Raw genomic sequence first — 15,731 nt, forward strand, 5'->3', positions numbered from 1 at the left:
TCAGGGAAGGAAATGTGGTGTCAGAAATAGAGAGTAAAGGTGTGATATGAGCCAACCAGCCACTGGTGGCTTTGAAGACCAAAGGGGCCACAAATCAAGGAATACTGGTGGCCTCTGGAGGCTGAAAAAGTAAAGGAAACTCCAGAAAGGTGTAAAGTCTCGCTGACACTTTCATCTAAGTTCAGTGAGACTGACCTGGAAATCCAGCAGGTAATAAAAGCATGTTGTTTTAAGCAAAAACAAAACAGAAAGAAGTATGTTAGAACTTGACAGATTTCTCCTGGGCCCCTCACAACTGGGCGCAGTCCCAGCTTGGTAAAGCACACCAGCAGGTAAGGCAAGTGTGGCCAACACCACCAGCCAGGGTGTCCAGCATTCAAAGGCAGGGCAGGAGCTTTTATTTATTTACTTGTTTATTTATTTATTTATTCCCTTTTGTTGTCCTTGTTGTTTTTTATTATTGTAGTTATTATCAATGTCGTTGTTGGATAGGACAGAGAGAAATGGAGAGAGGCGGGAAAGACAGAGAGGGGGAGAGAAAGACAGACACCCTCAGACCTGCATCACCGCCTGTGAAGCGACTCCCCTGCAGGTGGGGAGCCGGGGGGCTCGAACCAGGATCCTTACACTGGTCCTCGCGCTTTGCGCCACCTGCGCTTAACTCGCTGCACTACCGCCCGACTCCCAGTGCAGGAGCTTTTTAAGCCTCTAGGTTAAGTTCTAAAACTTAATAAAGACAACTGAGTGCTATCTTGGGGCTTCTTCTATGGGAACTGGTTTTGTTAAAGGCAAATTTTTAATAATTAATTATTTTCTTGTGAAATACAGAAAGAAATAGACAGCTAGAGACTGTTCAGCTCTACTTCATGGTGGTGCCAGGAATTGAACCTGGGACCTTTGAGTTTCAGGTATGCAAGGCATTTGCATAACCACTATGCTGTCTTCTCAGCCCTCTTCTGGAAATGAATGAACTTTTGCTCAGATTAGAATGTCATGGATGTCTGAACAGGCTTTCTGAGAAGCAGCCTCAAATGAGGTAAAGGAGTGTTAGGGCTGCCTCTCGAGAAAGGAAGGGACAGTGAGAAGGTGAAGGAGTTGGAGGAAAGGAGGCTGTACAATTTGTCCTCCTAGGACACAATGATTGTTCAATCGGAAAAGAAGCATACTGGGTTGGGGAGACTACGTAGTGGTTATGCAAAATGTTTTCATGCCTGAGGACCCTAAGTCCCAGGCTCTGTATACAACACCACCATGAACCATAGCTGAGCAATGCTCTAGTAATAAATAAACAAACAAATAAGTAAATAAATCCTACGCTAGCATCTTGTCCACCAAGAAACTCAGAAATTCTGTGTCTACTTTTTAATTTTTTAATTAATTAATTATTAGATAGAGACAGAGAAAACTTGAGGGAGGGGGACAGAGAGAGAAAGAGACAGACACCTGCGGCCCTGCCTCACCACTCATGAAGCTTTCCCACAGCAGGTGGGGACCAGGGGCTTGAACCTAGGTCTTTGCGCACTGTAATGTGAGCACTTAATCGGGTGCCCCACTGCCTGGCCCCTGTGTCTACCTTTATACTTGATGTCCTTCCCAGTAGAAGAGTCCTTTGAGAGCTCAGAAGTATTGAGTTTGCTGCAAGGACCAGTGAGACAGGCCGCCAAGGAATGAATGTCCAAGTGGAAGCAGAAGTCAGAAAAGTGTAGATAGTGACCATGGACCCAGAAGCTTCCAAAAAAAGGAGGCACTGGGGGCGGGCTGTGGTGCACCCAGTCAAGTGCACATAGTACTAAGCATGAGGTCCCACACACAGGATCTGGGTTCCAGTCCCAAGCTGCCTGCCTGCAGCGGGAACGCATCACAAGCAACAAAGCAGGTCTGTAGGTGTCTATCTTTCTCTCTCCCTAGCTCTCCTTCCTCTCTTAATTTCTCTCTGTCCTGCTTAATAAAATGGAAAAAATGACTGCCAGGAGCAATGGATTCATAGTGCTGGCACAACCCCCAGCGATAACCCTGGAGGAAAAGAAAGAAGGCATCTTTGGGAGATACCTGGATCAGTCCCAGTGTCCAGAAAGTCATGGGTGACCCAGAAACAGGTCCCCAGCTGGACTCTATAAGACAGACACTCAAGAAGCCTCTCTGGCAAATCCATCTAGGGATAATGCAGAGCCACAGGAGTGCAGACCTGCTTCCACTTACCTAAAGCTGGTCACTATAACAATCCTGATTTCTTTTTTTTTTTTTAAATATTTATTTATTTTCACTTTTTGTTGCAGTTATTATTGTTGTTGATGATGTCATCATTGTTGGATAGGACAGAGAGAAATGAAGAGAGGACAGGGAAGACAGAGAGGGGGAGAGAAAGATGAACACCTGCAGACCTGCTTCACTGCCTGTGAAGCGACCCCCCTGCAGGTGGGGAGCCTGGGGCTCGAACCGGGATCCTTATGCCGGTCCTTGCGCTTTGCGCCATGTGCGCTTAGCCCACCGCGCTACCGCCCGACTCCCAACAATCCTGATTTCTATATAACAATCCCCAGTTTCAAATTTTGTAACATTCTAACTTTTGTTTTATAAACTCTCCAAGCTGTTTTAAATGCTAGTAATAAACAAAACACAAGAAGCAAAGGACAATAGGATGTTGCAACTCTGAGAAATGTTCAAAAATCACTAACTTGTTATTTGACTCCAATCATTAGAATAACAGGACAATTTAATTTTTTATTTTCCATAAATTAAAAATTTAACTATTAACTAAATTGCCTACAGCATGAATTTTCAGTAATTTATGTATATATATATGTATCAATCATACAGATATAAATATATATTGGGTCGTCAGAAGAGTCATGACACATTTGCACAGAAAAAATATGTCCTAATTTTTCTGACATGTATATGGAAAGAGAGAGAACCACAAGCTAATCATCAAGTAATATACTTTGATAAATTTCACTTTCTAGTGTTGATTGGAAATGGTCCAAACAAAAGACTCCAACTGGGGAGATCTAGACGCTGATCCCAATATACCAACTGTTAGACTTTGGCCAAAGTATTGTGGTTCTCTGATCTCGGTTTTTTACCGGCAATAATATCCATTTGTGTAGCTGTTGGAAAGTGGGAAATGCTGTGAAAGAGTTCTGCACGGTGCTAGCACCTAGTATGTAAGACTCAGTAAACAGATGATGGTTGCCTATTTCACAAGGTCTTGGTTTTAAACCTCGTCGTCATCTACTTCTTAAACCTTTGTAGCTGGATATCTTTTTTTAACAGTTTTCCTCTCCCCATATTCAGAATTGCATTCTATTATATGTCCAGTAATTCTGTAGAACAACTGTTTGTAATAAACATACTTTGATTCCAAAAAGTAAAAATCCTGATTTCCCTTAAATGGAAGCCTCTCTCTATATAGCAACATTGTGTACCGGATTCCTTTAGACCTGGCTTATTTCTCCCTCACAAATTGACAAGAGGGTGGTCCAGGAGGTAGCTCAGTGTATAAAATACAGGATTCTCAGGGAGTCGGGTTGTAGCGCAGCAGGTTAAGCGCAGGTGGCACAAAGCGCAAGGACTGGCATAAGGATCTTGGTTTGAGCCCCTGGCTCCCCACCTGTAGGGGAATTGCTTCATAAGCGGTGAAGCAGGTCTGCAGGTGTCTGTCTTTCTCTCTCCCTGTCTTCCCCTCCTCTCTCCATTTCTCTCTGTCCTGTCCAACAACAAACGACATCAACAACAACAATAATAATCACAACAAGGCTATAACAAGGGCAGCAAAAGGAAATAAATAAATAAATTAAAAAAAAATACAGGACTCTTAAGTATGAGGTCCCAAGTTCAATTCCCAGCAGCACATGTACTAAAGTGATGTCTAGTTCTTTCTCTCTGCCTATCTTCTTCATGAATAAATAAATAAATAAACAACAACAACAAAACCAAATTGACAGGAGACAAAGGCAACTTTCTTTTCATTTATCCTTCCTTATGGATATGAGTTCCCATAGGTATAGTCAGATATCCAAAAGCCTGTTTCAAAAATAATTCTTCGGTGGTCTGGGAGGTGGCGCAGTAGACAAAGCATTGTTCTCTCAAGCATGGGGTCCTGAGTTCAATTCCCGACAGCGCATATACCACAGTGATGTCTGGCTCTTTCTCTCTCTCCTCCTACCCCTCTCACTAATAAATAAAATATGTAAAAGATAAAAACAAAAATAATTTTTGGTGGGGCTGGGCAGTTGTGCCCCTGGCTGAACATATACATTACAGTGTACAGGACCCGGGTTCAAGCCACCAATCCCTACCTGCTGTGTGTGTGGGGGTCTCACAGGTGAAGTAGTGCTTCAGGGGTCACTCTCCTTCCCTTTCTCTTTCTTCCTTTTTTTATTTAAGAAACCTATTTTTTTTAATTATCTTTATTGGATAGAGACAGCCAGAAATCGAGAGGAAGGGGAAGGTAGTAAGGGAGAGAAACAGAGATACCTGCAGCACTATTTCACCACTTGCAAAGTTTTCCCCCTTCAGGTGGGGACTGGGGGCTTGAACCTAGGTCCTTGCACATTGTAACATATGCACTCAACTACCTGACCCCTCTCCTTCACTATCTAACTTCCCCTTCCTTCTCAAATTCCTTTTTTTTTTCAGTAGTTATTTATTCCCTTTTGTTGCCCCTGTTTTTTTTTTGTTGTTGTTGTTGTAGTTATTGAGGTCATCGATGTAGGATAGGACAGAGAGAAATGGAGAGAACAGGGGAAGACAGAGAGGGGGACAGAAAGATAGACACCTGCAGACCTGCTTCACTGCCTGTGAAGTGACTCCCCTGCAGATGGGAGCTGGGGGTTTGAACCAGGATCCTTATGCCAGTCCTTGCGCTTTGCATCACCTGCACTTAACCTACTATGCTACTGCCCAACTCCCTCCTTCTCAATTTCCATCTCTACTCAAAATAAGTAAATAAAATGTAAAAATATAATCATTCTTGATGCCAAACTTGTTTCATTAGGAAGGTTTCCCTCCTGATTTCAACCTGGGGATGGCAGGTTCCCTGCTCTGACATCTTTCTCAGGAGAACCATTAGCTATGGAGTTACTTGTGCTGTGACTGAGGCTATATGGAGACCATGGTCACGGTGCAGCCCTAGGCCAGAGACACTTAAAAAGGCCACAGTGCCCAATATGAGAGGAGAAGAGAGGAAGATGGTGTGGGGTAGAGGCCACAGATTTAGAGCCCAACTGAACCTAGGATTCTAGGCACCACTCCATAACTACTACACTACTACTACTGAGTTGTTGTTCTTCCTCCTCTTCCTCTCCTCCTCCCCCTTCTCCATCTTTTCCTTCTTCCTCCTCTCCTCCCCCTTCTCTATCTTCTCCTTCTCTTTGTCATTGCCTAGGCTTCACTACTATGAGCTGACTTTTCCAGAGACAGACAGGAAGAGAGAGAGAGAGAGAGAGAGAGAGAGAAGAAGAAGGAGGAGGAGGAGGAGGAGGAGGAGGAGAGAGAGAGAGGAAGATACCACAGCACCAAAGCTTCCCCCAGTGCAGTGGAGGCTGGGCTTGAACTTGGGTTGTGACCATGGCAAAACCAGTGTACTAGCCCAGTGAGCAATCTTACCAGCCCTCCATCACTTCTTAATTGTGGATACTGGGTGTGTTTCTGACCTCCCTGAGACTGTTTCCTCAGTGTGAACAGTAGTTCTTATTGGCTGAATTGATGTGAGACAGAAAGAGAAAATGTACAACAGATTAGAGTACAGTGCCTGGCAGGTGAGTTATGCTCAGTAACTAGGGAGGACTAGTTATCCTCTACTGCTTTCTCTGCCCCATCTCACCTCACTCTACTGAAGGTTTGGTGATTCTGAGCTTGACTAAGCTCATGTCACTTGCAAATTATGGGTAAAGGATGAGAACCCCCAGGAGACAAGTGGTCCTTTGGCCTCTAGTATGGGGGAAACTCTCAACCCTGAAACTGAAGGTGCTGGAATCCCCCCTCCACACAGACAGGAACACTGGCAACCTGCTTAATTCCATTCCAGAAGCTCAAGAGGGGGCAGTTTAGGTTGGAGATTGCAGTGTTGATCCAGAGAAACTTAGAACCCCAAAGCAGACCCTCACACTTCTTGGCCACTGGGGGAACCCCAGCCTTTCAGGGAAGTGGGATCACACAGTGAATGTAGCCCACAGATGGTGTTAATGAGGCCCGTCCCTGCTAATTAGTAGATCCCCATGATGTGAGCCTGGAAAGGCCAGTCTGTCCCAGCAAGCCCCAGCAGGCCTGACCAGACCAGCAAAGAGGCCTTAGTCCAAGGGCAGAGGGGACTCTGAAGGTTGGCTAGGCTGAAGCAAGGAGCCACAGAGCAGAGGAGGAGGGAGGAGAGAGGGAGGAGCCTTGGGGGTGAGGACTGGAGGGGGAGAGCACTACACACAGAACCTTCTGCTTAAGTCAGGGCAGAGAAGCCAAGAGTCTGCAGGACTGTAGGATTTCACATGCAGTCTCCCTCCATCAGATTCTGATCATAGCAAACCTAAAGGGAAATGACTTTGCCATTTGCCTTATTCAAACCTTCTAATTTCCTCAATAGGAAAATCAAGTAGTGTTTAGTGTGGAGCCTGGTTCGCTATATAGTGGATAATTACAATAAGGATGACACTATTACTGATGTTATTAATTTACTTGCTGGGAGATAAGGGGGCATCCATGGCCCCTCTGTGGGGCAAGGCCTGGTTTTCTAGGTGTTGAACTACAGGGACAAGAGGAGCTTATATAATGAGGCAGTGGGACAGCAAAGTGTGTGTGTGTCTGTGTGTGTGTGTGTGTGTGTGTTTGCGGGACGTTGAGAACCAGCAAATCACAACACGGGGCGGGGGGGTGGGGGTGGGGGTGGTGAGGGGAGTAAACAAAAGTCTCCTTCACACCCTTGCAAAGCCCAGGTCAGATCAGGCCAGCCCTGACTGGAATAAGCGCTCAGTTACAAGATTTTCTACCCTCACACCTAACCTGAGACACAGGGTCAGGAGACCCCAGGAGCCAGGGGACCAGCAGCACCCCTCCTCCTCACAGGTGCATAAGGATTCTCCTGCTGAGCAGCTGAACCTTGTCTACACGTTTACCTAAACTGACAGGAAGTCCTCAAAGGCAGAAAGAGAACAGCTCGGGCCCATGTAGAGAAGGAAAACCCAGGATCCTCAAATCTTTCTGTACCAAGATGGTCCCAGAGCTAGTAGAAAAAGGTGGCCTAAGTGGTTTATTATGATGAAGGTAATTTACATTTGGAGGAGAAACGCAAGTAAGAGGACGCCATCCTTTCCCTCCAGCAAACAGGGAGTCCCATTGCTCAGGCAAGATGGGGGTTGGGGGTGGTGTGGGTTTGAGAACAACAACAAGGAAAGAAGCAGTTAATCCAAGAAGCAAGAGAGGAATCCAGAGTAACAGGCAGTGTTATCCCAAGCAGCCTGGGTTCCTTATCAGTCAGTCTCTTATCGTGGCATTTGCAAAGATCCACATCTCTGTTTTCTCATGCATTTAAAAAGCAATTGTGGGGCCTTTAAGATCCTTGTGTGGGTTGGGGTGGGGAGGGGAGAGAGTGGAGAGGGGAAAGCAGGTGGTTTAATTAGGACTGCAACTGCATTATGTGAAGTCCTCCTATTAGTTACTAGCATAAGTGTTAGAGTTCTTTAAGGAAAAATGGAGCTGGCAGCCACCTTCACGTGACTGTTTGCCTTCTACCTGCTGCACCCTTATGCAAACAAATGTTTACATACCTGCAGTCACTGAGCATGTGGTTAGTCTTTTAATTCCCTGACACATTCCTTTCACTGATAGCTTCCCCCTCCAGCCCATTGCTTGTTCTGGACACAACAGCATCTCAGAGAAAGTCACACTCCGAAGCCCCATTACTGGATACCTAGTCCCTGGAGATCTTAAAGCAATCTCTTCATGCCTCAGTTTCCTCTGTCCTACAGCAATGTGGGGAAGAGGAACTGAGACAGAGCAGGGTGTAAAGTATTCAAAGCTGGGAATGATCTGATAATAATAAACTGTGCAAGAGTTAACAAATTTCTTTTTGCATGGAGCTAGCTAGAAAATATTTCTGGTTCTTTTTAAAAAATATTTTTAAATTCTTTTTATTTAAACCTTTATTTATTATTGGATAGAGACAGAGAGAAGTTGAGGGGAAGGAGAGATAGAGATGGAGACACCTGCAGCCCAGCTTCACCACTTGTGAAGCTTTTCCCCTGCAGGTGGGGACCAGGGGCTAGAACCCGGGTACTTGTGCACTGTAGTGTGTGTGCTTAACCAAGTGCACCAACGCTTGGCCCCTGTTTCTGGTTCTGAGGGCCATACTATCTCTGCTGTAGCTACTCAGCTCTGCCCAAGTAGCATGAAAGCAGCTGTGGGCCATATGAAAATGGTGGATATGGCTGGCTGTACTCTAATAAAACTTTATTTACAAAGAACAGGCCAGGGGCCAGGGTCATAATTCTCCAATTCTTGCTTTAAGGCCTTTCTTGTGAGTACTCTTCAAAGCACTGCTATATATCAACTTCAAGTAATTGGTGATCTTGTCCCCATTTTATTTTTTTATTATTACTATTTTTTTAAATATTTATTTATTCCCTTTTTGTTGCCCTTGTTGTTTTATTGTTGTAGTTATTATTGTTGTTGTCGTTGTTGGATAGGACAGAGAGAAATGGAGAGAGGAGGGGAAGACAGAGAGGAGGAGAGAAAGACAGACACCTGCAGACCTGCTTCACCGCCTGTGAAGCGACTCCCCTGCAGGTGGGGAGCCGGGGTTCGAACCGGGATCCTTATGCCGGTCCTTGCGCTTTGCGCCACCTGCGCTTAACCCGCTGCGCTACAGCCCGACTCCCCCTTGTCCCCATTTTAAAGAAGGAAAAACAGGCCCAGGAAGTGGCCATTCCCTCTCACTGCTGACAGAACCAAGACTACAAGGCAGGTGTGGCAGCTCCAACACATCACAGAATCCCTGACACTGATTCCTCCTGTGTTCTCAACTCCAAGCACATGTCCAGTTTGGCAGGGCGGAGGAACTCTGCCACACCCACTGACACCCTGGGGAACACCCCAGAAACACTAGGGAGATGTCTAGCCAGGTGCACTGTTGTTTTCCACCCCTCCATGTGCAGGGTGCAACCAGGCTGAGTCAGCTGAAGGTCCAGCCCTGCCCTGAGGAAAAGCTGCAGTCTCCCCCCTCCCTATCACTCTCCCAGGCTCTAGCCCTGCCCCAGCTGGTGAAGGCAACAGCTGACGACCAAGCATCCTATTTCTCTCACCTCCTGCCAGCCCAGGCAAAAGGGCAGAGAAGTAAGACATGTTTGAGGCCTCCCCGTAGGGCAGAAGTGTTTGGGTGGCATTCTTAAGGCAGTAGACCATCAAGTTCAGCCCCTGCTCTCCCTCTATTACCTTCCAGAGAGTTAATCAGCCAGAGCTGGTTAAGAGTATCATCTCTGGATTCCAGCTACTTGGGTTCAATTAGTGGCTCTGCTTCGGGAAGGGAAGGAAGTCTTAGGGTAAAGGGAATGCGATAAGACTGAATGGTTGGGGGAGTCGGGCGGTAGTGCAGTGGGTTAAGCACAGGTGGCGCTAAGTGCATGGACTGACTAAGGATCCCGGTTCACAGGGGAGTGGTTTCACAGGCAGTCAAGCAGGTCTGCAGATGTCTATCTTTCTCTCCTCCTCTCTGTCTTCCCCTCCTCTCTCCATTTCTTTCTGTCCAATCCAACAATGACGACATCAATAACAACAACTACAACAATAATAAAAAACAACAAGGGCAACAAAAAGGAAAATAAATATAAAAAAAGACTGAATGGTTGGGAGTCGGGCTGTAGCACAGCAGGTTAAGTGCAGGTGGCGCAAAGCACAAGGACCAGCTTCGAGCCCTGGCTCCCCGCCTGAAGGGAGTCGCTTCACAAGCGGTGAAGCAGGTCTGCAGGTGTCTATCTTTCTCTCCCCCTCTCTGTCTTCCCCTCCTCTCTCCATTTCTCTCTGTCCTATCCAACAACAATGACAACAATAATAACTATAACAATAAAACAACAAGGGCAACAAAAGGGAATAAATAAATAAAATTAATATTTTTTAAAAAGACTGAATGGTCATGGTTGCTCTGTAGACAACTCTGTATATCTACTAAAAAAATCACTGAATTGTGTACTCTGGAAAACCCTTGGGGCCAGAGAGTGGTACATCCAGCTGGGCGCTAATGTTGCCATGTACAAGGACCAGGGTTCAAGCCCCTGGCACCTACATGCAAGGGGGAAGCTTCAGAATCAGTAAAGCACTGCTGCAGGTGTCTCTCTCCATCTCTATTCCCCCTTCCCTTTCAATTTCTCTGTCCTGTCAAATAAAAAAGAAAGAAAAAAAATGGCCACCAGGAGTGTAAGATATGTTGTGCAGGCATTGAGCCCCAGTGATACCTCTGGTGGCAATAAATGAAAAGAAGAAGAAAAGGGAAGAAAAGGGAAGGGAAGGGAAGGGAAGGTTAGGTTAAGCTGGCCATTTAAGATCTGTATGATCTAGGGCATATTACTTAATGTCTCTGTGCCTCAGTCTCCTCATCTGTCACACAGGAATGACATGTCTACCTACATCACAGGTTAGTTGAGGAGCCAACTAATCAACAATCAAGGCTTTTGAACAGTACCTTGCACTCAAAAGAGGGTCAATAAAGGCTTGTTCCACAGATAAGAAGAGATGGCCAGGCATAGGGCAGCATAGTGTATCTACTCTAATCCATGCCTCCAGCCTGCTCTGCCCCTCCTACTCTTTGCTCTGACAGAATAGCCCTCCCTCTCTACTCTACAACTATTCAGAGGTCACCTCTGCTCTGCTCCTCATGCACTTCAGTGCTGCTAGCAAAGGCTGGGAAAGACTGAATGGTACAGTTAGCTCCAACCACGCTCTGGTCTAAAATTCTGGATCTAGAAGAGGCAGCATCTTGTTTGCCTTGCTCTTACCCAGGATCCTTGGGTCCCAACCCTGATAGCCTAGGAGCTGTGCTGAATCCAGCAGCAGGGGTTGAGGCCCTAACCTGCTTCTGGGGCCTAGCCCCATAGTCATAAGGCTCCGAGGTGGTAATGTGACAATGAAGGCACAGGTGAGCTATGTCAGTGATGAACCTCACACAAGGTCAATTCCTGTGACTCTCCCCAAACTTGAGAGGGTACAAACGTGTAATTATATGGGGACTCCCAGCCAGCACGCCAGAGCTGGGCTACCATGGTGTTTTCTGGAGGCCTGCAGAAATACAGCACTTTGACCCAGGGACGGGGGTAGCTGGCGGTCAGGAGAATCTTTCTTGGTTTCCCTTGTCCCTTCTTGGGAGCCTCCAGTTGAGTCTGTGAACACAGAACTCACAGATGCGGCAGGAGCCGGTGACCCCAATAAATGACTCAGAGGCTGGCCCAGGCCGGTCTATCCTGCAAACATGAACTCCTGCTTGGAGTCTCACCTGTGCAGATAGATCCAAGTGTACCCAGGTAACAGCCCTCTGTTTTCGTCCTGTCTTTGCTTGTGAAACCGTGTGGAGACACCCGGGGACAGAGACAGTGTGGGAAGGGTGAGCGTTCTCTGGGCTTCTCAGTTCTGGGAAGGCTTCTCACCAGAGGGGACTGGCAGCTAGAGCTGGGGTGTGTGAGAGGTGGGTAGGCAAACACCAGGCAGCCTTTCTGGCAGTATAACAAACACAACTTCCACTGAGGAGGTAAAACAAACACTCCCGGGGAGGACTAACCAACAGATGTTTTCTGTTGCGAGTTCCCTGACCTCGTCCCGGGGAGGGTTCCCTCCTTCCCCCGGCCTGTCCCCGGGCCCCGGGATCCTTTCCCAGGGACTCGCGCTGCTGCCCCGCCTCTGTGCCCGGCCGGCCGCGCCTTCCCCGCCACCTCGCAGGTCCCAGCCTGCTCCCCGCCGCGCCGCGTCGCGCCCCGCACCTCCAGCCTCCCAGCCGCGCGGCCGCCTGGACCCCACGCCAAGGAAGGCGCCGCCCGCCACCCCGCGCTCCCTCGCTCTCCCGAGGGCGCACTTACCGAAACCCCTGGGCCCTTCCTCCGGAGCCTCTTGCGTGAAAATCCAGGGGGGGTTGGTGGCGTAGAGGGAGGTGGCGTTGGGGTTGGCATGCTTCTTGCCGAAGAGTTTGCTGAAGGTCCCTTGCACAGTCTGGTTCTTTTTCATGCTGCCGCAGATCGCGCGGACGCGGGGCCGGGACCTTCGGCCCCAGCCCTGCCCTGCCCTGCCCTGCCCGGGAATGAACTCTGCACCGACTCTACGGGGCCATGCCGCCCTCGGTCCTCCCCGCCCGCCGCCCTCGCGCTGGCCGGCAGGTGCTGCGGGCGCCGCCGCCGCAGCTCGCCGGGAACTGAGAGCTACCTGCACAGGTAGGAGGCTGCGGCCCTGAGCCGGCCCCGCCCCGAGGCCGCCCCGCCGCGCAACTCCCCCGGCCGCATTCCAGCCCGCCTGCCGCCTCTACAACAGGCTATTGTTGGCACGGCCCGGTGGGCTGGGGACCTCGGCCGGCCCACGCCCAGCCTGGAAAACGAGCCGCCCCCCACCCCACCCCTGCCCCCAGGTACCCTCCGGGCCCTCCTCCTCCACCCTCTTCTCCCCGGGGAAGGGAAGAGGCGGGTGAGTTCCCCACTTCTTAGGAGGTTCAGGAGTAGGTCAGGCTGGAAACCACTCTCCAGCCCGAATCTGCGGAATGGAGTGACCAAAGCCGGAGAGACCCCGCGTGTAAACCGTGGGCCTTGGGGGGGGGGTTATTTAAGAAAATGCCCTTAAGAAGAAAAGGTGAAGGAGGAAAAGTCACAACAGACCAGTAAACCCACAGAGCTGGGGAAGTAGCCTTCTCAACAGAGCACCGAAGAGACTAAATCTTGGCATTTATTTATTTATTTATTTATTTATTTTTGGCTGTCAAAGCCATTGGTTATTTTTTCGACATCAAAGTCGTTTACTTGTTTGTTTTCTTTGTTTGTTTGTTTTTTCCTGTTAAGCAAGAACTCAAGAAGCGCTCTTAGGACCGGTTCACTCTCCAGGGAGGTGAGCTACGGATCTCTCATTTAAGAAAATAGATTAATTTTACTTATTCCACGGAAGAGAGTCAGTTTCCTACGAGCCAGAGGAACTGAGACCACCACTCTGGCACAGGGTGCACCAGGGATCAAACCAGGAACCTCAGGCATGCAAGTCCAATGTTCTACCAGTTGAACTATTTCCCCAGTCACTGGGTCGTGGACCTTTTAAAATACTTAGATGTGCCATCCCCTGGGGGGAGGTCTCTGAGATGAGGACCTGGGAGGCTGAAAGCTGCTGGGTGTGATTTCAGGCAGGGAAGTGGAACGGTGGCTGTGTGTTGGACCCTCCCAAGCATGAGACTCAGAGCTCAATCTATAGCATCAAATGGACCAGAGTGGTGATGCTTTGGTTCTCACCCTCGCTCTGATTCTCTAATATCAATAAATAAACAAATCTTATAAGTAAAGATACTGGGTGGGGGCGACAGCATAATGGTTATGCAAACAGGCCCTTTCATGCCTGAGGCTCCTAAATCCCAGGTTCAATCCCCTGCACCACCATAAGCCAGAGCTGAGCAGTGCTCTGGTGTTTTTCTCTCTCTCTCTTTCAAAAAAAGATTAAATTAAAAAAAAAAAAAAAGAAAGAAAGATGCTGAGCTTAGGGGGAGAGTCAGGTCACGGGGTCAGGTTTTGGTCTTTGGAAGGCAGTAGGAGTGGAAGGAGTGTGGCCAAGTCAGAGAGTGGTTCCTCTGAGCTCCTCCATCTCTGCGCCCACTGTCACATTTCCCCTTCTCTCTCCCAGCTTGTTGGAACTGAGCACAAAGAACTCTTTGTACCCAAGGCATTTTCCCCACAACTTCTCATTCTGAAAAATCTGAAAGATTACTAGAACGACTCCCTGTGTAGCCTTCTCTAGAGCAGTCAATTGTTAACATGTTTCCATACTTATGCTGGCTCACTCCTCACACATTAAAAAAAAAAAAAAGATTTATTTATTAGCACGAAGGGAGGTGGAGAAGAGAGAACCAGAGCACCACTCTGGCATATGCAAACTCTAACTCTGGACCTTGTGCTTTATTTTATTTTATTTTATTTTTTTAATTTGTTCATTTATTTAAGAAAGGAGACATTAACAAAATCATAGGATGGGGGGGGGTACAACTCCACACAATTCCCACCACCCAATCTCCATATCCCATCCCATCCCCAATAGCTTTCCCATTCTCTATCCCTCTGGGAGCATGGACCCAGGGTCATTGTGGATTGCAGAAGGTGGGGGGTCTGGCTTCTGTAATTGCTTCCCCACTGAACATGGGCGTTGACTGGTCGGTCCATACTCCCAGTCTGCCTCTCTCATTCCCTAGTAGGGTGGGGCTCTGGGGAAGCTGAGCTTCAGGACATATTGATGGGGTCTTCAGTCCAGGGAAGCCTGGCCGGCATCTGGAACCTGGTGGCTGAAAAGAGAGTTAACATACAAAGCCAAACAAATTGTTGAAGAGTCATGGACCCAAAGGTTGGAATAGTAGAGATGAAGTGTTGGGGGGCTACTCACTGCAAACTCTAGTGTACTACTGCTTTCAGGTATATATTTGCCCTAGTTTGTGGATACCTGTGAACATATGCTCTATCTCCTGGAACCTGGTCTATATCTAGGTTTTGGGACTTTGTTAGGAAGTGAACCAACCACCTGGGATGGAATTAGAGAATACTATGAAAGGAAAGGTCTCATCCGAGTAATGAAGCTGAAGGGTTGTCATTCCACACCTGAAGTCTCTGGACACCATCTGAAGTGAACTGTGCTGGGGTGGCACTTGTTGCATTGATTAGGTTGCAATCAGCGGATGCAATATTATTTGATCAGAATTGGGAGAAGCATACAGGAAAGTGGGCCCTACCCTAGGGTCCCAGGACTGGGGGAAGTTTAGGCTCTATAGATTTTATTTTATTTTTATTCAAAGCTCTAGCCACTGTAGCACCTCTTAGGCTGGTTCATACACATTTTTTTTTTTTTTTCCTGAAGGCTGACAGTTGTGGCTATTGTGGCACATAGTTGCTATGTTGGCACTCACCAGCCTACCTCCTAACTTCCATAGTCATTGCCTAGGACACAGACATTTTCCTAAATGACTGCAGTACAGTTTCACACTGCAGAAATCTAATAGTAACACACAACTGCTACCTAATAAGGGTTCCGTATTAAACATTTCCCAATCCCCCTCCAGATTATGTTTGCTCATTTTTCCAATCAAGATTTGCACATTGCATTTACTTGTCATGTCCCTTTAGCCTATTCATTTAGTGTGATCTTCTGCTCTTGTTTTTCAGGACAGTAAGGTCTTCTTCTTATTATTATTATTTTAAATTTATTTATTTGTTTACTTTAAAATTAGGATTACCTCTGGAGCTCAGCTCAGTGCCTGCCCAGCTCCACCACTTACAGTGGCTCCTCCACTCATCTTTTTTTTTTTTTCTAGATAGTGAAAGAGAGGCAAAGAGAGAAGTGGAGACATTGAAGCACCACTCTGCCATTTGTGAAGCTTTTCCCCACAGCTGCTGCTATGTGGTGGCCCGGGGTTCAAACCTGGGTCCTTGTCAAGGTAACCTACAGGGTAAATCAACTGTTGGCCTGGTAAAGTCTTCTTGCTCCTCTTGAGGTCACTGATTTTTCACTAAGAGAGGAAGGACTGAAGAACAAATGGGTAT

General features: G+C 47.6%; 2 protein-coding genes across 2 annotated transcripts in view; one reads left to right on the top strand and one right to left on the bottom strand.

The window, feature by feature from the left end:
* The window catches only part of C4H6orf132 (chromosome 4 C6orf132 homolog), a 61,818-nt gene extending 49,465 nt beyond the window's left edge, over positions 1 to 12,353 (bottom strand). Inside the window, exon 1 of the mRNA XM_007529740.3 lies at positions 12,045 to 12,353. Within this exon, the coding sequence (XP_007529802.1) occupies positions 12,045 to 12,189 (145 nt within the window). The 5' untranslated portion in view covers positions 12,190 to 12,353. The remainder of the gene's footprint in view (positions 1 to 12,044) is intronic.
* CIMIP3 (ciliary microtubule inner protein 3) overlaps positions 12,346 to 15,731 on the top strand; it is a 38,958-nt gene continuing 35,572 nt past the window's right edge. Inside the window, exons 1-3 of the mRNA XM_060189824.1 lie at positions 12,346 to 12,392; positions 13,008 to 13,053; positions 15,507 to 15,625. Coding sequence (XP_060045807.1) covers positions 15,587 to 15,625 — 39 coding nt within the window. The 5' untranslated portion in view covers positions 12,346 to 12,392; positions 13,008 to 13,053; positions 15,507 to 15,586. The remainder of the gene's footprint in view (positions 12,393 to 13,007; positions 13,054 to 15,506; positions 15,626 to 15,731) is intronic.

The sequence above is a fragment of the Erinaceus europaeus genome, chromosome 4 (assembly GCF_950295315.1).
Source record: "Erinaceus europaeus chromosome 4, mEriEur2.1, whole genome shotgun sequence".
Taxonomy (NCBI): Eukaryota; Metazoa; Chordata; class Mammalia; order Eulipotyphla; family Erinaceidae; genus Erinaceus; species Erinaceus europaeus.